This window comes from Gigantopelta aegis, chromosome 3 (assembly GCF_016097555.1).
Source record: "Gigantopelta aegis isolate Gae_Host chromosome 3, Gae_host_genome, whole genome shotgun sequence".
In the NCBI taxonomy this organism is placed as follows: Eukaryota; Metazoa; Mollusca; class Gastropoda; order Neomphalida; family Peltospiridae; genus Gigantopelta; species Gigantopelta aegis.
In genome coordinates this window covers 61,092,769-61,114,215 of record NC_054701.1, presented here as the reverse complement: position 1 = coordinate 61,114,215, position 21,447 = coordinate 61,092,769, and the positions used below count along the sequence as shown (strand labels likewise).

Here is a 21,447-nt window from a genome sequence, read left to right as displayed (position 1 = left end):
ATGACGTCTTGTATAAAGAAAAACCTCTGGCACTGCATATGTTCCACAACTCTGCTTTTACTGGAAAAGGTAAAAGGTCAGCTTAAAACTGCTACCCTGATGTGACTTGTGTATTTACCAACATGGTACTCAACCCATATACCAAAGTAATAACTGTTAATGCTCCCACTTTTAGCTAATAAAACATGTCACAGTTATCTTGTAAATTAAGACCAGTGACGTGGAACGTGTTGATGAAGCAAGGAAATGGTTGTATTACCAGAATGGGATAACAATGGAAACCATTCCGCCCATAGAATATGCCCTGCTGCTAGTGTTGGAAATTGGTTGGAATTCCATCATCGATTATCAGTTATACTTGGTTCTCACCAACCAATCAACTTTAGATTACATAATCGATTAAAATTATATGAACATGATAAATAATTTGAATTACAAGGACAATGCACCTGTTGTCATGCTCATTGAAATACACCATAAGCGAGTCTACCTTTAATAACTAATTAATAACGTTTTTGTATGTAGACATGTAAACAAACACATACTCCAACATATTTACATCAATTACATCATCTAGACTAGAGGAATAATTACAGTTAACATTTCCCAACACAATCTGTTATAGACTTTTATAATCGGTCATAACACCGACACAGCCAAACCGATCAATTTCCGATTATAATCGATTAATGGAACATCACTGCCTAGAAACTGCATCACTCAAACTGGTTTACCTATCAAGCTAACACCATGTTCCACCAGTGAAAAAAAAATGCACCCACTCCAAAGAGATGGGACGTATCTTTGATAAAGATGGCTAGGTCTACGTTCTTTTGTGGAATACCCTAACTTTTGCTTCCAAAGACTGCAGTGAATTGGTTAAGTGTTGTTACCGAGTGGATGTGGCACTAGATGGGTGTGTAAATAGGTCCCACCAAAATACACTGGAAACTGTATTTGTTACTGTCAGAAGTAACTTGTTCAATAGAAACGTCTTGCATGAACAAAAACAATGGTAAGCACGCAGTTGACATTGCACCTTTTTTCCCCTGAATAATTCGACTGTATAGTTTGTTATTTTTAAGAAAATCCATCTGATTGATTGATTGATATAACTGCATTAATTGCCTCAAAGTGAGTATAGGTGGCAAGGATTCTGAGATATTGGTACTAATACCTATTGTATGGCGGCCATCTTGGAAATTCACGAGTTCCACCACAATGTGTCTTGGACACGTGGTCCCTATCAAAAGTTAAAAACTAAGGCAATGGACAAACATTATCCACTTTTAAATAACAGAATGATACAAAAGCAAGACGATGGTAAGACTTACAATAGTAATTGCAGCATTGTTCTTCAATAAAAAAAAAAGAAGTAAAGTTTGTTTTATTTAACGACGCCACTAGAGCACATTGATTTTTTATCTTATCATCGGCTATTGGACGTCAAACATATGGTCATTCTGACACTGTTTTTTAGAGGAAACCCGCTGTCGCCACATAGGTCACTCTTTTACGACAGGCAGCAAGGGATCTTTTATTTGCGCTTCCCACAGGCAGTATAGCACAAACCATGGCCTTTGTTGAACCAGTTATGGATCACTGGTCGGTGCAAGTGGTTTACACCTACCCATTGAGTCTTGCGGAACACTCACTCAGGGTTTGGAGTCGGTATCTGGATTAAAAATCCCATGCCTCGACTGGGATCCGAACCCAGTATCTACCAGCCTGTAGACCGATGGCCTAACCACGACGCCACCGAGGCCGGTGTACTTCAATAAGTTGTCTATATATTTCATTTCTTTTATTTAAAAACGTTTCCTGGTGTATATTGGCATTATGCTGCAAAATATTTAAAACTTATTTCAATCTACAGTGAAACCTGTCAAGACTGGACTCTCTGTATACTGGAATTCCCTCAAAACCGGACGTTTCACAGAGTCTCTTTTAGAAAACCAGGACAGAACTTAACCTCTGTAAATCGGATTCCTCTTACAACCGCACATTTGTCTTGGTCTAAAGGGTGCCCGGTTTAGAGGGGTTTCACTGTATTTTACAAATATTTTGCACTGTATCATATTTTGTTGATATATTTTAGACCTATGTTTTTATTTTTATTCTTGTTTAAATTCGGGCACTATGTTCATTATGGTTCTCCCTTTTTTCTCATTAATTTTCGTTTTGGTTTTTTGTTTTGGTTTTTTTGTTGGCTTTTTTTTTAGCTGCATATTACCAACCGTGTGCTGTTTTATGACATTCAGCCTCTGTATTTACTCAAGACTTTCTGCCAATTACAGGCGACCTTTTCGGTTTAACGAAGTATGTTGCAAACAAGCAATGTCGGTCATGTAGAATTTCCAGTGTGTATCACTTCGAAAAAGCTTGACAGATCAACAGTTTAAAGGGACATTCCCGAGTTTGCTGCATTGTAAGATGTTTCTGACTAATAAAATATTTCTACGATTAAACTTACATATTAAATATATTTTCTTGTTTAGAATATCAGTATCTGTATATTCAATGTGTTTCTGGTCGTCTTAATATTTGTAAGAAGCCCAAACTGAATTTTGTCTTCAAATAATTTCGTACGTACGAAAAAATCTTTTTTTAGGAAATAAAATGAAATTTAACCTAGTACAAATATTAGAACGATCAGAAACACGTTTAATATACAGCCACTAATATTGTATGCAGAAAAATATATTTGATATGTAATTACAGTCGTCAAACAGGTCTTTGTTAGTCTGGGATACATCTGAAAATTGCAGCAAACTCAAAAATGTCCCTTTAACATTTTCTTATTGCCAGTAATAGGTTATGCGCTGATAACGTCCTGAGAGAGAGAGAGAGAGAGAGAGAGAGAGAGAGAGAGAGAGAGAGAGAGAGAGAGAGAGAGAGAGAGAGAGAGGGGGGGTGAAGGGAGTAGTAGAGAATGGACGATAATGCATTACTAATTCTATTAAAGGTGTATCTAAAAGATTAGAAGTGTTACATATAGTCTGTGAGATTTATTCGTTTACACCGCAGATATAGTCGCAATCGTTATTACAATGATAGTTTTTTTTATTATTATAATTTAACGACACCACTAGAGCACATTGATTTTTAATTATCGGCTATTGGATGTGAAACATTTGGTAATTTTGACATATAGTCTTAGAGAGGAAACTCGTTATATTTTTCCATTAGTAGCAAGGAATCTTTTATATGCACCATCACACAGACATGATAGTACATACCACGGACTGTGATAAATTAATCCTGGTGTACTGGCTGGAACCAGAAAGAGACCAATGGGTCCACGGACGGGGATCGATCCTAGACCGACCGCGCATCAGCCGAGCGCTTTACCACTGGGCTACGTCCCGCCTTACATTAATAGAAAGAAAGAAATGTTTTATTTAACGACTCACTCAACACATTTTATTTACGGTTATATGGCGTCAGACATATGGTTAAGGACCACACAGATATTGAGAGCGGAAACCCGCTGTCGCCACTTCATGGGCTACTCTTTTCGATTAGCAGCAAGGGATCTTTTATATGCACCATCCCACAGACAGGGTAGTACATACCACGGCCTTTGATATACCAGTCGTGGTGCACTGGCTGGAACGAGAATAGCCCAATGGGCCCATCGACGGGGATCGATCCCAGACCGCCCGCGCATCGAGCGAGCGCTTTACAACTGGGCTACGTCCCGCCGGCAAGACGGCAAGAGTAGTGTACGTATGTACATACACTTACACTACACACAGAAAGGCTAATATATTCAAACCTTTGCATTTGAGATACGTGTACGGGTAATAGCCCAGTATATTCAGTGAGGTCAACCAGTCCCGGCGGGTGGTGTAGTGGTTAAGCCATCGGGCATAGGGCTGGTAGGTACTGGGTTCGCCTTCCGTTATCGACTCCCACCCAGTGCGAGTTTAACGACTTAATGGGTAGGTGTAAGGCCACTACACCGACTTCTCTCTCACTAACAACTAACAACCCTCTGTTCTAGACAGCTGAGTTGTATGTGTGTGTGTTCCCAGGACAGCGTGCTTAAACCATAATTGGATATAAGCATGCAAATTAATATAAACAAATAAACTGAGGTCAATCGGTCCTTCTCGTCCCAGCCAATGCACCATGACTGGTATATCAAAGGCCGTGGTATGTGCTATCCTGTCTGTGTGATGGTGCATATAAAAGATCCCTTGCTACTAATGGAAAAAAAAGTAGCACGTTTCCGCTCTTAGACTATATGTCAAAATTACTAAATGTTTGACATTTAATAGCCGATGATTAATAAATCAATGTGTTCTAGTGGTGTCGTTAAACTAAACAAACTGAGGTGTGTGTGCCCATGACTGCGTGCCTGAACCTTAATTGGATATAAGAACGAAAACAAGTTCAAATGAATTAATGAAGGAAGGACATGTTTTATTTAACGACGCACTCAACACATTTTATTTACGTCAGACATATGGTTAAGGACCACACAGATATAGAGGAAACCCGCTGTCGCTACTTCATGGGCTACTCTTTTAGATTAGTAGCAAGGGATCTTTTATATGCACCATCTCACAGACAGGATAGTACATACCACGGCCTTTGTTACACCAGTTGTGGAGCACTGGCTTGAACCAGAAATAGCTCAATGGGGCCACCGACGGGGATCAATCCTAGACGGACCGCGCATCAAGGGAGCGCTTTTACCACTGGGCTACGTACCGCCTCATAAATGAATGAATACAATAAATACACTCGTCACTGACGGCGCTTTGAAAAGCTTCGGTATAACGTCTTAATTACAAGAAAAACTTTGAATGCAACAATAGTTAAACAAATTGCACGGAAGCGTCTGTTGACAGTTCCGTTTGTGTATACATATTTTGACGCCTGGTTATCTCCATTTCACCTGTGTCAAACAGTTTCGACACTTGACATTAAACATGGCCTGCACATGACCTTGACCGGCGCATTAAATCGTCGACCTGTTTCATGAAACTTCCAAATGTGGGCGTCATTATTCAAGCCAAGAATACCATGCAACACCTACAGTTAATCGTAACTTTGTTTCCTGTGATTTTCCTATTAAATGTGAAAGGGAAACAAACGAAGCTTTCCGAAGGCGGAGAAAATGGTGGAATCTTTGGAGATTGGTTTGGTCAAAATATCAGAGGTCTTTTGAATCTGAATCCAGTTTTCCTCGTACCTATCGCTGTGGATTATCGCTCCGAGAAAGCTGTAGTGAGTTAATTATTACAGAACTGTCATTTCAATTCATTTTAACTTATTTTCGTGGTTATAGCCAATTAAGATTCAAGCACGCTGTCCTGGGTACACACCTCAGCTATCTGGGCTATCTGTCCAGGACAGTGGGTTAGTTATTAGTTGTTAGTGGTTAATGAGATAAAAAGAGGATGTAGTGATCTTGCACCTACCCAATGAGTCGTTAAAACTCGTTCTGGGCTGCGAACCCTGTACCTACCAGCCTGTAGTCCGATGGCTTAACCACGACATCACCGAGGCCGGCATAAAACTGTCATGTTAACTGGAATTCAAAAGGACTGTCCTAAATTTGTAGCCATTGTAAGATGTTTGTGATAACAGTTGGCGACTACTAATTCATACTAAATACATTTTCTTGTTTAGAATACCAGTGTGTGTATATCGAATGTGTTTGCGGTCGTATACTAATGTTTGTACCATTCAGTTTTTACTTAAAATTCGTGATATATATTTTATTAGGAGGTAAAATTCGGTTTGGGCAATAGGACAACAACAAACACCTTGTAGATACAAACACTGACATTTTAAACAAGAAAATGTATTTAATTTGTATGTTACGTCATCGAAATGGCTCTATTGGTCGGAAACATTTGACAATGGTTGTAAACTCAGGACTGTCCCTTTAAGATGTGAGGGGTCTTTGCAATGGCAATGACATTTTAATAGCAGAAAATTCATTTTAATACCCTTAGGTGTGATATGTTGTAGGATTTAGCAAAAGTTATAAAGGTGGGGGGTTTTAATGACACGACTAGCGCACTTTGATTTATTGGATATCAAACATTTCGTAATTCTGACTCGTAGTCTTAGATGAACCACGCTACATTTTTCCATTAACAGCTTTTATATGCACGTTCCCCACAGACAGGACAGCACATACCACGGTCTTTGATATACCAGTCGTGGTGCACTGGTTGGAACGGGGGGAGGGGAACAATCAGAGAATGGGTCCACTGAGGTGGTTCGATCCTACAACGCAAGTACCTCGGGCGAGCGCTACAGATACCGACTGAGCTATAGTCTGTTCGCAAGGATTTAGCAATTCAAACATCCCTTCTTTTTAGTTAAAAGTTGATTTTTTTTTTTAATATATTGATGTTGATTATGCATTCATTTATTCATTTATATTTACCATAGTTTGACACCCATTAGCCGATGTATTTGTCGTGCTGGGGTGTCTTTAAACATTCATTCATGGGGCGAGATTTAGCTCAGTCAGTTGAGTACTCGATAAATGTGTTTGCATCGCAGGATCGAACTACCTCTATCGGGTTTTTTTCTAGTTCCAACCAGTGCACTACAACTGGTCAAAGGCCGTGATATGTGCTTTCCTGTCTGTGGGAAAGTGCATATAAAAGATCCCTTGCAGCATTAGGAAAAATGTAGTGGGTTTCCTTTGATGACTATATGTTATAATTACCAATGTTTGACATCCAATAGCCGATGATTAATTAATCAATGTGCTCTAGTGGTGTCATTAAACAAAACAAACTTTAACTTTCATTCATTCGTTCTTGATACTTTTAAAAGTATATAGCCAAATATTAACAATTGTCTCATTGAAGTTTCATTCCCTCTTTTCATTTTTCCTCGATTGGATTTTGTTTTCATCGTGTTAAACGTTTCTGGTGAGCTATATTTCAAATAATGTACAATCTAATTAAAATTAACTCCACTATTACATGTGGATCTAACACCAGCCAGTTGGAGCTCATGTCCACCAATCAAAACCTTACTTGCAGAATCCTGCCAGTGATTTAAAAATAATTTGAAAACATTCCGAATTATCCTGAGGGTATACGACATGTTTCGTGTGAATTACGAATGCCTGAAAACATGTTTTATTTTCTAAAACAAATAATTTGTAATGTAAAACTGAAGACTGATTTAGCTGGGGGGTTTTATAAATAAATAAATAATTTTAAATGTAAAATTGAAGACTGATAACCCACCCCGTACGTATTGGTATGGTTCGCTGTACTGCGGCCACTAAAATAGACTCGCCCGATATTTTTTGAATTTGTATGCTCCCAAATAACGTTATAAAAGGCGAAGTGTGATTGGTCAATATTTAAATTATTATTTACAGACGAAATGTTACCTGGACATTGGGGACTACGCAGTGTTGTTAGTTTTAAATCACTGGCAGGATTCTGCAAGTAAGGTTTTGATTGGTGGACATGAGCTCCAACTGACTGGTGTTAGATCCACATGTAATTGTGGAGCTAATTTTAATTAGATTGAATAATGTACAACTTCATTCAGTGTATTGGACAGAGGTTCTGTTTTGCAGGAATATCTCAAGTTCTACGGGTATTTACCAAAAGATTCCAAGACATCTGACAAGTCGCTTGGCAAAGCCCTCAAAGTGTTTCAGCAATGGGCCCACGTGAACGAAACTGGTAAAATATATATGGATGGATGTATAATGCTTGTACGGACGCATGGAGGGATGTGTATATATTATATATGAGTGTCTGTACCTAATAATTATGTATTTTATGTATGTATGTATTGCTGTATGAATAATATATATATATTATATGTATGTCGGGTTTGTTTATTACATACATAGATATTAACGCACTGGCGCAGGGGATAACTAAATCCTTTCTGACCTCACAAATTGTCTCATGCTGTTACTGTGTGCCGTGTGGCACCGAATCACCCGCAATTTCTAGACTTGCCACTATACATTCTGAGCAATCGAGTCATCCTTAAAGGAACATTCCCGAGTTTGCTGCATTGTAAAATGTTTCCGACTAATAAAATATTTCTACGATTAAACTTACATATTAAATATATTTTCTTGTTTAGAATATCAGGTTCTGTATATTCAATGTGTTTCTGGTCGTCTTAATATTTGTAAGAAGCCCAAACTGGATTTTGCCTTCAAATAAATTTAACCTAGTACAAATATTAGAACAACCAGAAACACGTTTAATATACAGCCACTAATAATGTATGCAGAAAAATATATATGATATGTAATTACAGTCGTCAAAACGTCTCTGTTAGTCGATAACATCTGAAACATTGCAGCAAACTCAGGAATGCCCCTTTAAAACGAATGCTCTTTAACTCAATCATATGCATGGGGCCTACAAGCTATGTATGTATGTATGTATGTATGTATGTATGTGAGTATGTGTGTATGTATGTATGTACGCATGTATGTACGCACGTATACATGTATATGTTGTATTTATGGAAAGACTGACGGAAGAGTCTGTTCGCACGCGCATGTGTATGTAACACACATGGATTCATAGTAAGACTGTGTTATATTTGTGTTAAAACAAAACGACCTGCTTATATGCACAGAAAACAATATTATTTTGAAGAGCACCGTTTAAAACTTCGCATATACATGTACGTCGGCGTCTGTGTATCTAATACTAATGTTTTGGCCGTCGTTTGTATCTCTAATACTAATGTTTTGGTCGGCGTTTGTATCTCTAATACTAATGTTTTGGTCGTCGTTTGTATCTCTAATACTAATGTTTTGGACGTCGTTTGTATCTCTAATACTAATGTTTTGGTCGGCGTTTGTATCTCTAATACTAATGTTTTGGTCGGCGTTTCTATCTCTAATACTAATGTTTTGGTCGGCATTATTTGTATCTCTAATACTAATGTTTTGGTCGGCATTATTTGTATCTCTAATACTAATGTTTTGGTCGGCGTTTGTATATATAATACTAATGTTTTGGTCGTCGTTTGTATCTCTAATACTAATGTTTTTGTCGTCGTTTCTAGCTCAAATACTAATGTTTTGGACGTCGTTTGTATCTCTAATACTAATGTTTTGGTCGGCGTTTGTATCTCTAATATTAATGTTTTGGTCGTCGTTTGTATCTCTAATACTAATGTTTTGGTCGTCGTTTGTATCTCTAATACTAATGTTTTGGTCGTCGTTTGTATCTCTAATACTAATGTTTTGGTCGTCGTTTGTATCTCTAATACTAATGCTTTGGTCGTCGTTTGTATCTCTAATACTAATGTTTTGGTCGTCGTTTGTATCTCTAATACTAATGTTTTGGTCGTCGTTTGTATCTCTAATATTAATGTTTTGGTCGGCGTTTGTATCTCTAATACATGCGCGGATGCAGGATTTCTGAAGGGTGGGGGGGGGGGGGTCCAAATGTGATGACTGATCTCTCCTTTTACACAGAACAGTTGATATAATCACGTTTCCCCTTAAAGGTTATGGTCAGTTTTCAAAAAATGGGGGTTCCGGTTCCGCTAGTGTAATACTAATTTTTTGGTCGTCGTTTGTATCTCTAACACTAATGTTTTGGTCGGCGTTTTGCTAGGTGAACTGGACAACGCAACATGGACCATGATGCACGAGGAAAGATGTGGCATGCCGGATATCATCACAGTCTCGCCTAGACGACGTCGATACGCATTGCATGGTGGGTACTAATGTTAACATTAGTTATAAACCAAGGGCATAGAAATCAAAGCTCAAATATGTTTAAATGTACGAACGAAATGTGCAGAATATAAAATATCAGTACGAGATAGGGGTCAACTACTCCCCAAAAAAACATCCCACGACCCCTACCACACCGCAACCGCCACCCCACCAAATCATCGAATTCGGGCAAAAACTGTGGAGACATTTGAGTGAAATGAGCTCACAATATTAGTTGTAATCCATGTGGAAAAAAAAAATGTAGTGATTCTTGTGCAACTTTATATAGCTGTTTGGTAGTAATTATAACATAAATAAACGTTGTTATCCATCCATATTCGATCATTTTCGATTAATTTGGGCGATGTCTCTCTCTCTCTCTCTCTCTCTCTCTCTCTCTCTCTCTCTCTCTCTCTCTCTCTCTCTCTCTCTCTCTCTCTCTCTCTCTCTCTCTCTCTCTCTCTCTTATTATTATTATTATTATTATTCAGCCCGCCCCATACAAAATGGGATCCCGTACGCCTATGGTCAATTCGAACGTTTATTACATATTAGAAGTAATATTAATTATTATTTCTTTGACACAGAAACTCACTGGAATAAAAGACTGATATCCTATTGTCTCAAGTCTTACCCCGACGAGTTGAGCTTTCCTAAAGATGACGTGCACAGGACTCTTGACAAGGCATTCAAGGTGAACTCATATTTAATATCATATTACGATTTTTCAATGGCGAGATGCGTGAATCCACGCTTGTTTTAGCGCATGTTTTTAACTTAAAGTTAAGAAACGTTTTGTTACATTTTCTCCATCCCAACTGATATATTAAAGTCCGTCTTTTTACGGAAAAGGGGTGAGACGTAGCCTAGTGGTAAAACGCTCCCTTGATGCGCGGTTGGCTTGGGATCGATCCCAGTTAGTGGGTCCATTGGGATATTTCTCGTTCCAGCCAGTGCACCACGACTGGTATATCAAAGGCCGTGACATGTGCTCTCCTGTCTGTGGGATGGTGCTATTACGAGTTTCCTCTCTAAGACTATGTCAAAATTATCGAATGTTTGACATCCAATAGCCGATGATTGATAAATCAATGTTCTCTGGTGGTGTTGTTAAACAAACAAACTGTTTTTTTACGGAAAAGTGGTGAGGTTTTCTTAAAATAAAACATCAGTACTGACCCATAATGAGAATGTCGTCTGCTCATGGAGTTTTAGATTAGGCCTACATTTATAGTCTATTCTACTAAATAATATACTTGATTATTCTATTGTTATTCTGTCTCTACTAGTTTGGAGATCCGTTTTGTATGTATGTATGTATGTATTATAGACAAAATTAGAAATTATAATTTTTAATTCCATGAGCAGATGACATCTTCACTACGGTAGGGTATCAACTGATGTTTTATTTATATACTGACCATGTTTTTAAAAAGTGCACGTAAAATTTAAAAAAAAAGAAATGTTGTTTTCCTTTTCATTCTACATCAGACTTAACTGGAATTACAAACAAAAGAAATATTTTATTGAATTTACTGGAATGAGGGTATAAACAGGCACGGTGGAAGCATGTACACTTCTTTTCTTTCTTTTTTGGAAGGGGGGGGCTGAGATTTTGGGCGCAAAATAAAATGTATAGGGCCCCACCCCCCTCCACAGCTCCTGCTCCTGCTCAGCCGTGCCTGATACATGGTATAATTATATACTGTCCGTTTCTGAGCAATCGTTAGAGTTTTTCAATTATCAGTAAAATGTTGTTCCACTTACAGCCTTTTCATAAATGTTTGTAATGGTATAGGAGGGCGGGGCGTAGCCCAGTGGGAAAACGCTCGCTTGATGCGCGGTCGGTCTAGGATCGATCCCCGTCAGTGGGCCTATTGTGCTCGCTCTAGCCAGTGCACCACGACTGGTATATCAAAAGCCGTGGTATGTGCTATCCTGTTTGTGGGATGGTGCATATAACAGATGCCTTGCTACTAATGGGAAAATGTAGCGGGTTTCATCTCTAGGACTGTATCAAAATGACCATACGTAAGACATCCAATAGCCGATGATTAATAAATCAATGTGCTCTAATGGTGTCGTTAAACAAAACAAACTTCTTTCTTTGATTCTTCTTATGGTATAGGTATGGGCATCCGTGAGTTCGCTATCTTTTCAACGTTTCAAAAAATGTCCGGCCGATATCGTCATAGAGTTTCAGGAAGGGGAACATGGCGACGGCGTGCCCTTTGACGGACGCGGAGGCACCCTTGCTCATGCGTATTTCCCAGGAAATGATGGAAGAGGTATCCATGGAGACATACACTTTGATGATGCCGAGTTGTGGACAATGGCAAAGCACAGACGTGGTTGTAAGTATATGCAATGTATCGGATGATTCATAAATAAATAAATAAGAAAGAAATAGTGTAAAACTTGATATAGGACCAACCTGGCAGTGTCCCCTATTGGCCAGGTGACGTCGCAATTCAAAATGGCCGCCAATTAACTATTTCTCACTCTATTTGTATCACATTTAGAAGTATAAGCTTTTACATATCCTATAACACATTTTAGACAATTTTGTTAATTTTTATTTGTTGCTGTCCCACTTTTAAAGGTTAAATAGCATTACACGTATGCCAGGTAGAACATTATAAGTCTTCACAAAACCAGCTACTTATGTTGTCTATGGGTTCTAAAAGTTTCACATTTATACAAAGTTTATTTTTTAAATGGTGCTTGATATAAAACGAAATGTCAAAAAGCGTGTTAAAAACAATGGTCGATTGGCCAATCACAGAGCCGGTTTAAGGATCCGCGGGGCCTGTAGCACAAATGACAGCGGTACCTTCTTCCCAGGATATATATTTTGCAACCCCCTCGGGGAGAGGGGAAAAATTACCTGCGGAAAATAAATGTGCACATCACCGCGGGGATCCCTGAATCGTGGGGACCGTAGCATGTGCTACATGTGCTCAGTGGCGGATCCAGAAAATCCATTTAGGAGGGGGCAATGACATGAGGTGGAATGCCAATGGAATTTTGGGGGAGGTTTGGAAGGAATCGTAAAAAAAAATTAAATTAATATATAACATTATAACTTCCGCAAAATTTAGGGCCCCCCCCCCCCCCCCCCCCCCCAGATCCGCCTCTGGTGCTACTAGGATAAACCGGCTCTGGCCAACTCCTCGTTTTATGTTTTATCAGGATGAAATGTACTTTCTTACATCTTCGAGAGTTGCTACCAACCCTCATTCAACAATTCAAGATATTCTCTTTTTTTAAGTTCGTTCTATCGTAAACCTGGACTTTAAAAGGAAAGATGATGTTAGTATTTTATTTGCAAAATGAACATTTTATTTATATTTACCATACAGTTGACGGCTGAACATTTTTTTTTTTTTTTGTTTAATGATTTATTCATTCAGACCTACCTTTCCTACCAACAACGCATGTATGCTACGTAAACATACATTCATCCAGGGAACATATTTGTTTTTTTTCCAGTCTCTCTGACCTTTAGCTAATTATAATTATACTTTTATCTCATTATAATATTATCTGATTATATCATATCATATTGTAATAAAAATTTATATTATTTTATTTCAGTTGAAAACCTGTTTTGTACTGCAGTTCATGAAATAGGTCACAGCCTCGGTTTGAGACACACTAGGAAAAAGGGTGCAGTCATGTGGCCATGGGCTCAGTCTTGTAAAGATGGCCCTCTTAGTCACGATGACATCAGTGGAATACAGGCCTTATATGGTCAGTTAAAGGGACATTCCTGAGTTTGCTGCATTTTAAGATGTTTTCGACTAATAAATTATTTCTACGACTAAACTTACATATTAAATATATTTTCTTGTTTAAAATATCAATGTCTGTATATTCAATGTGTTTCTGGTCGTCTTAATATTTGCAAGAAGCCCAAACTGGATTTTGTCTTCAAATAATTTCGTACGTACGAAAAAAATTACGATTAGAACGATCAAAAACACGTTTAATATACAGCCACTAATATTTTATGCAGAAAAATATATTTGATATGTAATTACAGTCGTTTAGAAGTCTCTGTTAGTCGATAACATCTTTATAATTGTAGCAAACTCAGGAATGTCCCTTTAAGAAAGACATACAAATACACAAAACACAACAAAAACAGCACACATACATATGCAAAATCAGATTGGAAAAACACACACAACCCCATCCTCACCCTACTCATATATGTATGGCAATCCTCACCTTACCCTTTTTACGAAAAAAAAAAAAAAAAAGAAGCTCCTTAGAACACATTATATTACACCGTTATCTAAAGTGTTATTTAAAACATACCTGTACTAGTAATTGTCTCTTTAAGACAAAGGGTTGTGAGATCAGTTTGTAGCATACTGTATACTAGTAATGTATATCTATCTTTGTCCAAATCAGTAATAAAATTATAAAATGACACGAAAACTCTAATTTAGAGATGTCTCAGATTGCATGTAAACTGTCTATGATTCACAATCTTAGCAGAACAGTCCAAATCAGTAATAAAATTATAAAATGACACAAAAGCTTTAATTTAGAGATGTCTCAAATTGCATGTAAACTATCTAGGATTCAAAATCTTAGCAGGACAGTAGTATTCGATCTAGTCCTAGACCCCTTGATGTAACTGGCAGCATTCTATTTTTTAAATTACTATACATTTACTTATCAATCCTACCCCTGTCATCACATAGGTACCAAAATTATCACTTGGCTTCCAACTATACTTGACGCTAAGTTCTTACAATCTTACAGGGCCGCCTAAACGCTATTCAGTGCCAACTACATTTGATAGGAGACCTTTTCGACCATCGACTCAACTGAGAGTCGAACCGACGTCTGTTCTGTCGACCTACGACGACAGTGCGACCGATACCATCCCTGCTGTACATCCAAGAGACGTCCCCACGACTCCACCAACAGAACAGACGACAGTGTCTTCAGACCAGGCAGATCCTTGTGATGGAATAATTGATGCCATCACAGTGGCCGCTGATGGAAATACTTATGGTTTTAGAGGCAAGCATTTGTGGGAAAAGGGGCGGGCGTAGCCCAGTAGTAAAGCGCTCGCTTGATGCGCGGTCGGCGTGGGATCGATCCCCGTCGATGAGCCCATTGGGCTATTTCTCGTTCCAGCCAGTGCACCACGACTGGTATATCAAAGGCCGTGGCATGTGTTACCTTGTATGTAGGAAAATGCATATAAAAGATCCCTTGCTGCATTAGGAAAGATGTAGCGGGTTTCCTCTGATGACTACGAGTCAGAATTACCAAATGTTTGACATCCAAAAGCCGATGATTGATTAATCGATGTGCTCAATTGGTGTCGTTAAACAAAACAAACATTTGTGTCTGGTAAAAGATCAGAAACAAGACTACATGTCTAATCACCAGTTCTGAATGACAAAACCATTACCATATTCAAAAATTGTGTCGGCACAATCAATGTTAAAGGGACGTTTTGACAAGGCCTTAATTGTTAACAGGAAATAAGTGTTTTTGCATTGCTCAGATTAACAATAACAAACATCTCCGTATATCTGTCTGTCTGTCTGTGTCTGTGTGTGTGTGTGTGTGTGTGTGTGTGTGTGTGTCTCTCTCTCTCTCTCTCTCTCTCTCTCTCTCTCTCTCTCGGTCGGTCGGTCGCATTGTATATGCGTGTTCAGTATTAAGTTATTACAAACATCAACAATTACTTTAGTTTGACAACACAAATAGTGTTTAAATCATATCTTCATTTATAATTTCACCGTAACCTGCAATCTATCAAATTATGTAACTAAATATTTAACTCGCTTAGTCTTAGCTGCATACATTGCATTTGAATCTAGCATGCACTTCAAAAGCGCATGGTTTCAAAAAGACATGAAGATATAACAATAATGGTGAGAAGTGTTATCTTTGTCTCGCACCAATATGACTAACCGCAACCATCATGAACGTCGCAGTGGCGGATCCAGAAAATCCATTTTTGGGGGGGGGGGGGGGGGACAATGACATGAGGTGGAATGCCAAGGGGACTTTTGGGGAGGTTAAGATCCGCCTCTGCGTTGTCTTCATTTTTAATATTGTTCATATACACGGAGTTGATCGCCATCTCTCTCTTACTTTTGCGTAAACTATGTAGATATATTTACAAATTGTCATTGAGGGGTAGGGGTCAGTCTTCTGGGCTAATAATAAATTATTAATAACCAACTACAACGTCTAGTACCACTAGAGAAAACACTTTGTAAATTATGTTTGTTTATATTTTCTTCATAGGAGAATAAAATTCGTATCTTGTCTTACAGGGTCACAGGTATTTCTCTTCACCTTTACTGCAATTGCAAGTGGCTATCCACGACCGATATCGTCCGTGTTCCCCAAGGGACCAGCAAGTGTGGACGCTGCGTTGACTGTGACACACAGAACATCTTGGTTTCCCTTCAGAATTACCTATTTGTTTAGGGTATGAATTGTGACCACAAAACGTAAACTGGATGTGTAGCGATTTAAACCTTGAGCTTTTGTTATTCAGAATTTATGAAACGAGTTGCAAAGTATTTTATTTTCCGAGCGAGAGCGTGGGGAATAATACAACGGATGTGTATAAATAGAGAATGATAGATAAGTGGCCGTTATATACGTACATGTGTGTGTCAACAACTATGTGTTATCAAAAATGACGCATGGTGTTCTAACCAACGAGTGAATGAATGAATGAATGAATGAATGTTTAACGACACCCTAGCACGAAAAATACACCGGCAGTTGGGTGTCAAACTATGGTAATGCAAACAAATAAAGTGATGATCAACATCAATATAAAAATTCAAGATTTAAATAAAAACACAGTGTAAAGAACTGTGCAAAAATACAAATATCACAGATAGATACTGACTTTTACTCAAAATTTCAATTGTATCTCGAAGAAAACAAGGGGATTTGTGCTGTATTACACCCCTGCACCACGGTGAGGTTGCAGCACGCGCAGGGGTAATCAACGAGTTTATCAGAAACAAATATGTTTTTTACACACCCATTGGTGAGGACATCATTCGTCATTTTTGATAACACGTAATGTACTTGTTAACACATATACGTGCGATAACATCTTAAAGACATACGACTGGCTGCTCCTTGGTGATGACCAGGTCACCAGTGCTATACCATCCAATGGAGGGAAAAAAAGAACGGTCGAATCGATCACCCCGTGACGTACAAGTTAACCTGAAATTGGCTTGTCTGTGACGCACAAGTTAACTATAAGCGCGAAGGCTGTATATAGGGTTTCGTTGGAAAAGACATTTAAATTTATTTTTAAACTGTTTTTATTTTTCAGGACATGTAAGAAATAAAATACAACATTCGTGTCCATTAGATATTATTTATCTTACAACTCGTTGTTTAAAAATGTATTTAATTCGCTTTTGCTCGTCAGATACGTTTTAAAACAATTTCTTGTAAGATAAATGGTATCTAACGGCCACGCATGTAGTATTCTCTATGATAACCACGAAGGCATGAGACACCTGTAACACATCGATGTTATCAAGTTTATCAAACCTTAGAGATATCTGTGATGTTTCAAAAAGGATACATCCATATTTATGAATACAGTGGAATCTGCTGTAAACTATTTAAAAATAATATTGGGTTGGGGAGAATAAAAAAGTACGAATTTGTTATCAAAATGTTCAAGAAAACGATTTTTATTATTTTACTACATTCAGGGTCCATCTGTCTGGGCATATACATACGATCATGGAACGTTCGCCCTATACAAGAAGCCTACCTCCATCATGAACGAGTTTACAGTGGACACAAACAGAGTCGATGCCGCATTCTACCTGTACCGAAATGATCGTTTTTATCTCACCACAGGTAAATGGTTATCTGAAACAAGATGTTCAGCTTTACAAACATATTCCAAAACATGTTTCCCGGCGGAATGTAACGTAATTAACACACGCAGACTTATGTGGCGTGGGTGCAGTGTAATAATAATAAAATTCTACCTGTACAATAATGATCGTTTTTGTCTTAACACAAGTAAATGTTTATCTGAAGGTGTTCAGGTTGGAAAATAATCATTATATATACTCTTCAAAAAAAGAAACGCAAAAGGGTACAAATGGGTTATAACTCCGATTTTATGTTTCCTACCGGTTCATGCTTTGTGAATATAAGGTCATTGCATGTCCCAAACACATTCCCACGGTTACATTCGATAAAACGCAGCTACTGTACAATAAAGTTCCAAAATGTGAATATTCGCAAAAACGCAGCCACGTGCAAACCATGTCACCACTGCACGTGCGTTGTCTGCACGTGCAACATGAACACCGACAGTATAAAAGTGCAGGGTGTTCGCTTGCCTGGCCTCTGTATCTGGCCGACAGTTGACAATCCAGGACATGCCACGTCTCAGTGAACCGCAGAGAAACAATGCCATCGGCCGACTAGACGCAGGCGAATCCAGAACGGCCGTTGCCAGGGCATTCCATGTGTCCCCAAGCACCATCTCCAGACTGTGGGACCGTTACCAGCAACATGGATCAACACGTGACCTCCCTAGATCCGGTCGACCACGGGTCACTACCCCCGGGCAGGACCGCTACATCCGGGTACGTCACCTTCGGAAACGATTGACTACTGCCACCTCCACAGCCGCAGCAATACCAGGTTTGCGCAGGATATCCGACCAGACCGTACGGAACCGCCTACGTGAGGTAGGAATTCGTGCCAGACGTCCAGTTCGAGGTGTCATCTTAACACCACAACACCGTCGACTCCGACTGCAGTGGTGCCAGATTCATCGACAATGGCCTCAACTGCGATGGAGACAGGTGTGGTTCAGTGACGAGTCCCGATTTCTGCTCCGACGTCATGATGGAAGATGTCGCGTGTATAGGCGTCGTGGTGAACGTTATGCGGCAAACTGCGTGCAGGAAGTGGACAGATTCGGCGGGGGTAGTGTCATGGTGTGGGCAGCCATCTCACACACTGGCAGAACTGACCTGGTCCACGTGCAGGGCAACCTGAATGCACAGGGCTACATTGACCAGATCCTCCGGCCACACATCGTTCCAGTTATGGCCAACGCCAACGCAGTGTTCCAACATGACAACGCCAGGCCTCACACAGCACGTCTCACAACGGCTTTCCTACAGAACAACAACATTAATGTCCTTCCTTGGCCATCGATATCACCGGATTTGAACCCAATTGAGCATCTATGGGACGAGTTGGACCGACGCCTCCGACAGCGACAACCACAGCCCCAGACCCTGCCCGAGCTGGCAGCAGCCTTGCAGGCCGAGTGGGCCACCATCCCCCGGGACGTCATCCGTACTCTGGTTGCTTCAATGGGCAGGCGGTGCCAGGCAGTTGTCAACACACGCGGAGGCCACACCCGGTATTGACTCCAGATGACCTTGACCTTGGTGGTGTGTCCTATCACTTACTCACAATGGACTAGAGTGAATTGTGAACAATCCTGCAACATTTGGTAATTATCGGACTCACCATTCAATAATTAAATCAATTCTCCAAATGTTACGACAATGTGGTTTTGCGTTTCTTCTTTTGAAGAGTATATACGCTGATAATAAGGATCATGAAATATGGATTCTTAAATTGCTATAATATGACAAATCGTTTATTTGATTTGTTTGTTTGTTGTTGTTTGGGGTGGGGGGGGGGGGGGGTGTTGTTTTGAGTTTTTGTTGCTTTTGTTGTTTTTGTTGGGTTTTTTTTTTTTTTTTTTTAGGGGAGTATTTTTTTATTTATTAAAAAAAAATTGGGAGTGGACTGGGAGTGCGTCTTTGGGTTGGTAGTATTTGTTTAGGAATTTGAAATGTCTTCTGTGCAAAAATTGAAAGGTAGCTACCTCTAAACACCAATAATTTTAAAAGATTAGTAAGCTCAAAAGTGAAATATTTTATATGAACTAAGAATGTGCATCTGCATTTTTATTGAATTATCATTTTTTGTCTAGTCTAAATTCACAGGTACAATCATGTAATAGCAAAAATGCGGCTTTAATCATTTATGTATTATATTAGACCACAGACACTGTGATTATATATGCATAACCACCATTTATTTCAACTTATTTTCGTGCATATATCCAATTAAGGTTCAAGGACGCTGTCCTGGGCACATACCTCAGCTATCTGTTCAGGACAGTGGGCTAGTTGTTAGTGGTCAGTGAGAGAGAAGATGGTGTAGTGGTCTTACACCTACCTATCGAGTCGTTAAAACTCGCTCTGGGTGGGAGCCGGTACCGGACTGCGAACCCTATGTCTACCTATACCGATGGCTTAATCACGACACCACCACGTTAAATTGCTATAATAGGCCAAATCGTTTATTTGATTTGTTTGTTTGTTGTTGTTGGGGGGGGGGGGGGGGGTTGGAGTTTTTGTTGTTGTTGGGGTTTTTTGGGGTTTTTTTTGTTGGTTTTTTTTTTTGGGTTTTTTAGGGGAGTATTTTTTTATTTATTAAAAAAAAATTGGGAGTGGGGTGGGAGTGCGTCTTAGGGTTGGTGGTATTTGTAGGAATTTGAAATGTCTTCTGTGCAAAACTTGAAAGGTAGGTACCTCTAAACACCAATGATTTTAAAAGATTAGTAACCACCATTTATCGTTACTCTTTTTTTTAATATACAATCGCAGGAAATAGCATTTGGGAGGTGGCCCTGGATACAAACTTTGCACGACTGACAACTGGAAAGCCGCAATCGAAGAATGAACTCGCAGAACTGAAGGATCTACCGAATTTCACCGCAGCAGTTCGCTGGATAAACGACAAGATCTACTTCTTTGAAAAAACAACTTACTACAGACTGGAACGCTGGCTCTGGTTCCTGAAAGTGTCTGGGCCTAAAAACACAGCACGATATTGGTTTGGTTGTATCAACCAAGACTAAAGTTGACAGAATTTGTAGTTTTGATTTGTTTAAATAATCAGTATGGGATATATGCGACATTCATGTACCTGTGTGAACGCTGCATAGCACAGACATATTGGACATATTAGCTGTGGAATAGTTTGAAATTGTTGTAGCCTATTCAGTAGTGGAACCACTGAACATAGCTTTTTGACATCTTCCCCAAAAACAACAAATAGGTTCATTATTTTCTCCCATAAAACCCTGTATATTTGGGCCACTTTGAAGTGTTGTAAAGGCTCCACAATATGACATACACATGGCTGTTAACAAAAGTAAAATGTTGTGACTGAAATTTCAAGGTACAGGGCATTGCCCTGGTTGGGGGTTTAGATGGCGGATGTCAGTGCCATGATTATATCACCATTCAAAATGGTAGTGTTTTACATGACAATTGTAGTCCACTTTAAACATGTATTTCTCCCAACCCAAACCTTGTTTTTTGTTTTTTTATTGGACAAAAACATTAATTTGATGGGTCCTGCAGTGAACCTATATTAATAAAAATAGTCCTATTAGGCTGACATTTGCTGGGGTGTTCTTTCACAAGCTACGGACATTTTTTTTTAAAGTTTGCATTATTACTTGATATTATTTATTTAGGCTTGACCGCCAGCTAATGGACGGCAAATCAAATATTCAAATACATTTACATCGGGTCGCCATAGTCTTATCGCAAATTCATTATGGTCGTTAAAAATTGGGGTAAAAGCCAATGTCTGATACTGCATTACGCTAACGTTGAATAGTTCTCTGTTGATCTCTGTGTCCATTTAACAATACGTAACGC

At 39.0% G+C, this 21,447-nt stretch overlaps 2 protein-coding genes across 2 annotated transcripts; both read left to right on the top strand.

Annotated features, from left to right (window-relative positions):
* The first annotated feature begins 1,184 nt into the window (after positions 1-1,184).
* On the top strand, positions 1,185-14,772 carry LOC121368758 (matrix metalloproteinase-16-like). Its single transcript, XM_041493505.1, has 8 exons — positions 1,185-1,323; positions 5,096-5,238; positions 7,574-7,682; positions 9,597-9,698; positions 10,288-10,394; positions 11,829-12,054; positions 13,298-13,453; positions 14,477-14,772. Exons 1-8 carry the CDS (start codon positions 1,185-1,187, stop codon positions 14,770-14,772), a joined length of 1,278 nt encoding a protein of 425 aa, XP_041349439.1.
* A 2,720-nt stretch (positions 14,773-17,492) lies between these two features.
* LOC121368757 lies at positions 17,493-20,636 on the top strand. The gene is made up of 2 exons (XM_041493504.1): positions 17,493-17,587; positions 20,383-20,636. Exons 1-2 carry the CDS (start codon positions 17,506-17,508, stop codon positions 20,634-20,636), a joined length of 336 nt encoding a protein of 111 aa, XP_041349438.1. The 5' UTR covers positions 17,493-17,505.
* The last annotated feature ends 811 nt before the right edge of the window (positions 20,637-21,447 follow it).

Bases quoted from the DNA above. Each gene is read 5' to 3' on its own strand.
- LOC121368758 (XM_041493505.1), top strand. From the start codon at position 1,185: ATGGCGGCCATCTTGGAAATTCACGAGTTCCACCACAATGTGTCTTGG. The intron at 1,324-5,095 runs GTAAGACTTACA...TAAATGTGAAAG, and splicing joins GATACAAAAGCAAGACGATG to GGAAACAAACGAAGCTTTCC. The intron at 9,699-10,287 runs GTGGGTACTAAT...TCTTTGACACAG, and splicing joins ACGTCGATACGCATTGCATG to AAACTCACTGGAATAAAAGA.
- LOC121368757 (XM_041493504.1), top strand. From the start codon at position 17,506: ATGAACGAGTTTACAGTGGACACAAACAGAGTCGATGCCGCATTCTAC. The intron at 17,588-20,382 runs GTAAATGGTTAT...ATACAATCGCAG, and splicing joins TCGTTTTTATCTCACCACAG to GAAATAGCATTTGGGAGGTG.